The sequence below is a fragment of the Mya arenaria genome, chromosome 9 (assembly GCF_026914265.1).
Source record: "Mya arenaria isolate MELC-2E11 chromosome 9, ASM2691426v1".
Classification (NCBI taxonomy): Eukaryota; Metazoa; Mollusca; class Bivalvia; order Myida; family Myidae; genus Mya; species Mya arenaria.
Window position 1 is genome coordinate 33,605,019 of NC_069130.1, and position 8,961 is coordinate 33,613,979.

Genomic DNA, 8,961 nt, shown 5'->3' on the forward strand with positions numbered 1-8,961 from the left:
AGATGACAATGCCTGGGTCGCGTCAAATACCACGTGACTACTCAAAAGGCGCAGCTAGTGGGTCGACTTAGCGAACACCAACTAAGTTAGAGGGCTCGCTTCATTTTCTGTAGATCGCCAAAAATGAGCTATAACATACACTTGGAACGTATATAGATGGCACTGTGAAATTGTGCACTGCTCACTAATTATCACTACTAGTATTTGGCTAATTTCTGCAAAGATATCCCCCCCCTATATCTTCATATTGTTCAAATAAATACCACCCAGAAGTTAACTTACTTTTGTATAAGATCTCCTATTGTTTTTTCCCATTTACTTTGCCATGTTTGATGCCTTCTCTCTTTGTTTATATTTCTTCAAATATGTCCCCGTTAAGGTGGGATTTCACGTCGATAAACAACATTTCTAGTTCTATAAAATTACCTATAATTAAAAAAGACCACTTATAAGTTAAATTACGGAATAAATGAAAACAGAAAGCCACAGTTGGTTATTTCGTATTTTGTTTATACTAGTATATTTTTACTCATTTGCATTTAGCTACGTTGGGGTCATTCCTCGATCAGTACCTCCAGAACATACTACAAGCTTTCGTTAAGCGCTGTATGGAGAAAATAATACTGGTGAAAATATCAACATGTAGAAACTGATTCTTATCTACAAAACAGAATTTACTGATGTTTTTTCTCAGTACAAAGTTTTCAAAGGAAATGCAGTTGTTGGATATCGCATTCCATTTAAACATTCCATTATGTCATATACAAACATGATGACTTAGCAGTAATTTTAACTGCATTACTTCGAGCAGTACTTTTTTGACCTTTTGACATAAAGTTTTGATCATGAAGCTGTATCTTAGTTTTGTCTATACTCAGGCTTTATAGTAGATACCAACCACATGGTTCTCGAAAAATTGGAATATTTTGTCATTTTTTTATTTTATTTTGTTGTTACAAACAGCAGCTGTACACGTTTATTTCATATTCGTGTGCAACTATCAATCATCAGCCATCGCTAGATCATGGCCAACCCCCGGAGTCCCAAGAATTTTATTTGGTGTGTGTATTTTTCTTGGCCAATAACAATCGAAGATTTCCAAAAAAAAAGTTAATTTTGCGTAGATCGATTCTGAAGAACGCATCAAAAATAGTTTCATAGAGTATATTTCAGGCAGTCTATTTTTCAAACAAGGCTTACTTGTTAAACTAGTGACAGTAGTTAAATGTACCTTATACTTGGTGTTTGCATTTTTTTGAGCGCCTAACGAATGCACCAAAAACGCGATATAAGTTTGATTCGAATTTTGACAATATACAGAAAATACCTATTTTATAAATATTTTTTTAAATACGCTCTTAAATCATATAAGCAAATCTAAGACTAGTGGGTGTCGGACAACATTTCCTTCGAGAAATTTTGCAAGTCTTAGTAAGACAAAGTAAATTGTTTCTATAATTTAGTTTTATCTAGAATGGTATCACTCATCCTGACTTCTATGACAATATTTTCAAAAATCTCCAAATTGGCTTGATCGGCTTAAACACCTTTAAATGCTTGTTTGAAATAAGGTTATAAGGTATTATTTTACACGTATGAAGGTATTTATAAAATAATCTCTCAGAGAGAAAAAATATATGTTATCTAAATTCCCTGCTGTTTTAATTGACTAGCATTTATACCACTTTTGCCATGATTCGACCGAGAAATTATCTCACTCTGAATGCAAAGAAGACTTACTTTTGCTTCAATTACTCTTTTTCCGATGATATTTTTTCGACACTGTTTTCGACTGAAAACGGATGGGTTTCTAAGTGATATAGAATTGTCCTTAAGACCGTTTTCAGCCAACTGAAAGCGACTCATATATAAGGAGACTGTTTCAGCTTCATTTTGTGTTAATATCTCGAAGAATATTTGACGGTATATATATATATATATATATATATATATATATATATCAAGAAAATCAAAATAACATAAAATTAAAAAAAATATATATATATATATATATATATATATATATATATATATATATATATATATATATATATATATATATATATATATATATATATATATATATATATATATATATATATATATATATTAATTTTATGTTATTTTGATTAAAATGAGATTTGAAAAAAAAATACCCATTACAGTATAGGGTATTTTTTTTTTCAAATCTCATTTTATGTTTATGGCAATGTATTATATTGATGATATACATGTTCAAGTATGTATAAAATATAATTTTGGCTAGTTGAATTTTTTTATTGTGACTTTAATGAGCCTTTGTCATCAAGCCACTGTGGTTTCACTGACGGTTCCAAGCCGATGATCCCATCATTTATCGATAAAGCTATTTTGATGCTTGTGTTTGTACGTTTAGTGGCTTCCCTTTAGTATCGTTCAGGTCCTTACCTTTTGCGTAAAAACATGATTAATATTTGAATTTTGACTACTTAGCTTGTTGTATTTTTTTAAAAGTCGCTTTGTATGCATGTATACAACCCTTTTTAAAGTCCCAAACAGAAAAAAAAACTACTAATCATTTAGCTCTGAATCAAGTCAAAGTGGGTTGAGTTTACCCTAAATTATGTCATGTAAAGGAGAGAAATACTGATTCAAGAGCTGGAAGCGAAAAGGTTCTATGTGGCATTAAATAATGAAATAGATACATGTATCAAGTTTTTGAGTTTACCATCGAATTGAAACATCTACGAGGGTCAGTCAAAATAACTGAGTCATACCTCATATCTTATAACTTTTTTCATTAGGTAAACTGAAAACCTACGTGTTTATAATCACTCAAATTAATCACTTTGGGAGCGAATGACTGAATTCCATCTCCTTTGCAAAGATTCGATACCGGTTGTTAGGCAACTGGAGCTGATTCGCCGGACCTCATCGTTCACGTCACACTCTAGTTCATCTAAACTATCATAATTGATTCCTGGAAGTGGTTCTTTAATTTTCGGAAACAGATCATAATAAGGGGGAGAAAGATCTGGCGAGTACGCACGGGGGGAGGGTGTGTGTGTGTGTGGGGGGGGGGGGGGGGGTCGATCGCGCACAGCCTCTACCGCTGGTGAAACGAGAAAATTGTTCCGCAAAGTTCAAGTGACGGAACTGTCAACGGATATCGACCAGGAAAAGTAGGTGGGTCAGCCTTGACTCATTTTTATTAAAATTTCAAGCATTTCTTTGGAAAACAGGGAATGTGATACGATGGGTGTTGGATTTATCTGCACGCTGGTATAATATGAAACCAATCAATCAAATAATCGTTGCGTTATTTGGTTTGCTAAGAAGTTTGCCTTCGAAGAGCAGCAACTGCTGTCTGCACTTTAATCTGGTGAAGCGGACTCTTTTATCTAAAAGCCATTTACTTATCTTCATTAAAACATCCAAATTATGCATTACCAGTTATGGATCACATTTCCGCATCAACGAATTGATCGCCCACCCTGCAAACTCCTTTTTAGAAATTCCTGAAACGTTGGTGTTTCATACAACTGATGTTTTGTGTTAAAAAATTTAGCCAAACTTTTTGCTGTGAAATTTCATTCGAAAATATTTCGTAAATATCTACTTATTAAAATACAAACAAACTCAATTTAGAGGCGAAAGGGGTCCTTACCAAAGTGGTTATATAAAAAAACACAGTAACAATCTTACATCGTGTACCATACCGTCGTCGTCGCATAGGTTTTCTCTGCTATCGAATTTTCATCGATGTCGTCCATGTCATGTAACATTCGATGGACATTAGCTTGTTAAACTGTAAATGCTTTGACTTTACAATTACGGAAAACTTTTGAAAATAGTCACCTCATCCACAACCCGTGTATTGAGATTATAACTTCAAATGAAATTGAAATTCTGTATGTTTACCATTTTGTCAAGGATAACGTTCAATATGTAGAGTGTGGCAAAGGTTGAAATTGTTTAGTTTATCCGCACTGTAGTTTTTGAACGATTACGCCCTTTCTACTTGTTATCGTTCGGATTTGAGAGTTAATGTATAGTTGGAAACAAAAAGAGCACAGTTAAACATGATGTCAGTTTCTAAACGGTAAAGGTTGAATAAATCAATCAGTTTTCCTTTGTCCTCCTTTGGCTCTTAGTGAAATGTCTTCTTCTTCTTCTCATCAAAATAAATGGTAAGTTGAGATGTTTGAGAATTTCATATGTTCGGTCTTGCAATCTCTGAATGACTTTGTGCTCAGGTAACCATCACACTGTGTCATCAATATTTCATAAATGAGTTTAATTGCTGATAACTTTTCTGTTTATTTTTTAGGTATCCGGCATTGGTTACTGTTGTCAGTATGGCTCATTTGCATTTAGTGATGATACCTTTGATGTGGCAAAAGCCAGATTCCACCGTTTTAATCGTTAAATTAATGAGTACCCATTTCTGATTGTAAATTTAAGCAAAAACCAACACCATTATTCCTTTTGGTCGTACTGTACTACCAATTCCCACTAAATATTGTCTTAACAAGCGTTTCGGAGACACATCCAGCTTCGGAATTTTCAGTCATAAACAATAAATGAACTTTTACATGAAGACAATAACATTCTACATGCAAAAACATCATCATCTATCTTTATGTAATATATGACAATGAGACATATAATGGAAAAGTAAATAACAGTGACAAATGATAAAATGGTACAACATAAGAATAAATGGTTTCATATACTTCCTAACTGTAATAAAACCAGATTAATCATTACCTACCTAAACTAACCTCCATGTTTCTTTCTATTTTATTTGACTGTTTTATTTTTCTATAATTTCAATAAGAAAGAAGCATCTTACTTTTGTATATGAATTAATGACAATAACTTAAAATGCTATCTGGTCAAATAACATTTTGTAAGAATTAATAAGTTCAAGTTGAAATTTTATTGGCAGAAATCGGCATACAAATGCCTATAGCCAATAAACAAGGTATGGTGATAACATAAACAAATACAAACACACAAATATTAAATAGTACCGTAAAGAGCATAATACAAACAAGACACACACAAAAAACAACAAAATAATAAGAAAGTCAAGTTATAAATCATATATTTTTAATAATTATCAGTAAATTTAAGAAACAGTTCAAGTTCCAGGGTAGATTTTCTTAATTCCATTGCAAATTAAATAACTCTTACAGTATTTAGTAACTTACTAGTTGATTTGCTTAGTAATACAGATTTCAGCATATTTATAGAAGGCCTGGAGGTGTTGAATAAGTATGTTTGTCTCAATCTATTGTATAGTGTACAACATTACATGAAATGGTACTAGTCTTCTATCAAATTTGAAGAACAATATTTACATTTTTATCAGCTCTGGCATTTTCAAGATTATGTGCTGATAATGGTCATATATTTTCTTAATATTTTCAAAAGAAAAGTTTTCTTTAAGTTTACAATACAGTGAAAGTTTCGGCATATAATTTATAGAAGAATTCCAATCTTGAATAAACTGGTAACGAATTTTTCATGTAAGTAAAGGAAGATAATTTATATTTACATCAATGTTTTGTCTTACATCCATAAAACGAAGATGGTCAATAATACAATTTATTCGTTCCTTGCATACAATGGATAAAGGAAATCTGCCAAGCTCACCATATACAGCAGAGTTAGAAGTTTGTTGCTATTCACCTAAAATATATTTCAGTAATCTAATATGTAGCTTGCCAACTTCCTTAAAGTTATAAAGCCCCCATACCCCTAAACCGTACGATAAAATTGGGACGACCATGGCGTCAAACAAAGACAATTTAGTTTTAATATCGAGATGAACTTTGTCAAACAATGGCAAGAGACTATGGCAGGCCTTGATCATTTAGCAGTTTACTGCATGTGTCATATTGCCTGTATAATGAAAGTTAACACCTAGATAATTAGAGTTATCGACTATATTCACCAGTTCATTGTTAATATAGAATTGTTCATTTCTAGCTTGCTTCCGTTTTTCAAAAACACAAACTTTAGTTTTATTTACATTGATTTTTCATCCCCATTTAACAGATTAATGGTTCATAGCATCCATCTGGGCTTGTAAACTTGCTGGATCTGTGGTAATTAATTTAATATCAGCAGCGAACAAAATCATATACATTGATAAAAGTTCTAAACTCTTAGTAGTAAATGCTTGAAAAATTTTTGTTTTAAAGATGTCATTTATAAACAATATAAATAATAGAGGAGAAAGTGGTTCTCTTTGTTTGAAATATTGGAAAAATATTTTTAAAGAAACATCAGCATCAACAGAACTATTGCTGCTTCGGATTTTTTTAATATATTTCCAAAATTTGCGTGGAGAAGATATACTCATTTGAGACAGCTTTAATCTTTACTGGCTATAAAATAATCCTTTCGATTTTCTTTTAGAAGAAGCAAAATAAAGCTGTGCAGTAAGAAATGCAATTGTATTTATTTTACTGTTATTTAAGGACAATAAACGCTTGGCTTTTAAAAATAAATCCTTATTCTTTTTACAATTTTCATCAAACCAAAGAGATTTGTATCGAGATTTAAAAACCTTTTTGACATATTTTTTACCAAAGCGCTTGAACTATCGCGATATATCGTACACAGTATTCGAAACTGTTTCCATACATGCATCAAGAGACAAATTACCAGACAACAAATTTGTATTCATTTCATTAAATAAACTGGGAATTGTTATGTAAATTATCATAAAATATATCCCTTTGTTTTGTATTCCAAACTACTTTATTTATTTTTTTGCACATAACTATTATCAAATATCGTGCTATAAATATGTATACTAAACGTCATCGGGCAATGATCCGATAACTCGGTCAGGTCTATTAGTGACTGAACTATAACAGTCATGATTAAAAATTTGATAGTCAACAGTGCTGGCAACAGGATTATATTTCTATAAACACCATGGTATGTATATTTACGCACATTAATAATATGTATGTGGCCATGTTGTTTAAATACCAATATATCAACATACACTGCAGACATTAAAATGACATGTTGACTTTGAAACTGAAGTTGATGACACCATAATCATGTGAAAATGATAGACTCTTTTTAAAGATTAGATAAAATAATTCGTAAGAACATAAGAGCTTAAACATGTGACGCTTTTTTGCCGTGTTTTTCAAAAGTATGCGAGTGTAATATGTTTAGGTCAAAAGTTGAATAAAGTCACCATGGAGCTACATATTTTCGAGTTTGTCTCGAGGGATTATCGGGTAGGTCAATCCTGGTCGATTTCACATTGCTTTTCAGTATACTCTCCAAACTATCTGTTTTAGAAGAAGTCTTATTTAAACCTTGTTTTCTATGGTCAAGCGCACGACGGAAGGATTTAGTATCATTAGAAATATCGTCAGAAATATCACACACATTTTTTGCACGCTTATTTTCCCAATTTTGAAGATAAGCATTGACTCGTTATGGAATAGTGACACAGAATGAATCATAGTCTCTAGAAAGTACGTTCATAACTTCTTCTTTTAAAGACATACACATATTTTTCGCGCAAAACTGTATTAACAAATATACGTGATAAATAAAACTGATTGGTGGAATAATCAGTGTCCGGCTAGAATATTCGTAGACTAACTGAAACCGCAGATAACGCCAGTAAATATCGGTTTCTGCATGAACTATAGTAACAGTGTATGAGAACTTTGCAATAAGAAGGTTCATGAGTAGCACGTGCACGATTAACATGTACACTCCAAGCAACACGGGCATAACATAGTGTGCCATTGTAGACGGACAGAATTCGGTACTGTTAGTCATTCCCCCTGCAGCCACGCATTCAGCATCACCTAAAATACATTTATAAAGTTCATACATATTATATTGAACATTCTGAACATTTTTTACACCAAACTGTAAAGTAGATGCTTTAATCTCGTCTTATGAATAATATTTTTAAAATATAATCAATTATCACTAATAATTATTAGAACACAATGCCATTTGGTATGCCAAGTTTACCGTCTATTTCTTCCAGGAAGAGTTCCCCAAATAAATGCCAGTATGGTTTTCTAAATGCCGTGTATAAAGATGCCCATGTGAACGTCGAGTTTGGGTACAAAACCGCACGTGAAGAAACGGCATATGATATCACCACAACTGTTAAAATGCCTAAAAAGTAAATCGTATCAACCAACATTCTTGCGATCATTATCAATAATGATCCCATCTGTGATAAGCAGGAGAATACTTGAAGAAGCCGAATCGAAAACATAATGAAGAAAACGGCAAGTATAACACGGCCGCTTTCTGAACAATAGGCTGTCATTGTCAAATTGTGACCCGCTATAAATAGTGCTAGCGACGAAATGTCAATCCAATTCCAGACGTTTCTAAGGTAATGTCGTCCCTCTTGATAAGCTTGTCTGACTTCTTCAGTAATGAATGATACAACAAAGGCGAATTTAATTCCATCGTTCCATGCGAATTTCGGATCACCAAATGTTAAATCGTACGCAAAAAAGGCAATAAATGTGAGAAATGCCAGTAAGTGGTGAGCAAACTTCACAACCGGTGCTTTCAAAAAGTGCATAAACTTGTTCCCATATTGTGTCTCATTCGATCGTCGTTTATTTCATTCATTTGTTTACAGTCCGAAGTTCCATTTGGCACTGCATTAACTCTCCGAAAGTTTAGTAATAAAGGTGCAAAAATGGCAAAAACACACTTGCCAGGAATAAACACTTTTGTTGAACCGTTGGTAGTTGTTCGAGAGGAGAAAACCATATTTCATTCACTTTAGAATGACATGCATCGTGTGCAATGAATGACATGTTATACTTAGCTATTTGCAATAATGACATTCCACCAAGTTCATCTCGTTTTCGAACAAGGACATTCTTCGCAGATTCGTTTTTTACCCGTGAGCATGCGGTCAATGTTTCTTTCGCAATTTCATTGTAATATTCAGCCATG

At 32.7% G+C, this 8,961-nt stretch overlaps 1 protein-coding gene across 1 annotated transcript; it reads right to left on the reverse strand.

The window, feature by feature from the left end:
• Positions 1–6,739: 6,739 nt before the first annotated feature.
• Positions 6,740–8,604, reverse strand: LOC128203386 (transient receptor potential cation channel subfamily M member 5-like). Its single transcript, XM_052904790.1, has 2 exons — positions 8,008–8,604; positions 6,740–7,835 (listed from the first exon to the last, which is right to left on the reverse strand). The coding sequence occupies exons 1-2, from the start codon at positions 8,576–8,578 to the stop codon at positions 7,453–7,455; spliced, it is 954 nt and encodes a 317-aa protein (XP_052760750.1). The 5' UTR covers positions 8,579–8,604; the 3' UTR covers positions 6,740–7,452.
• Positions 8,605–8,961: the final 357 nt, after the last annotated feature.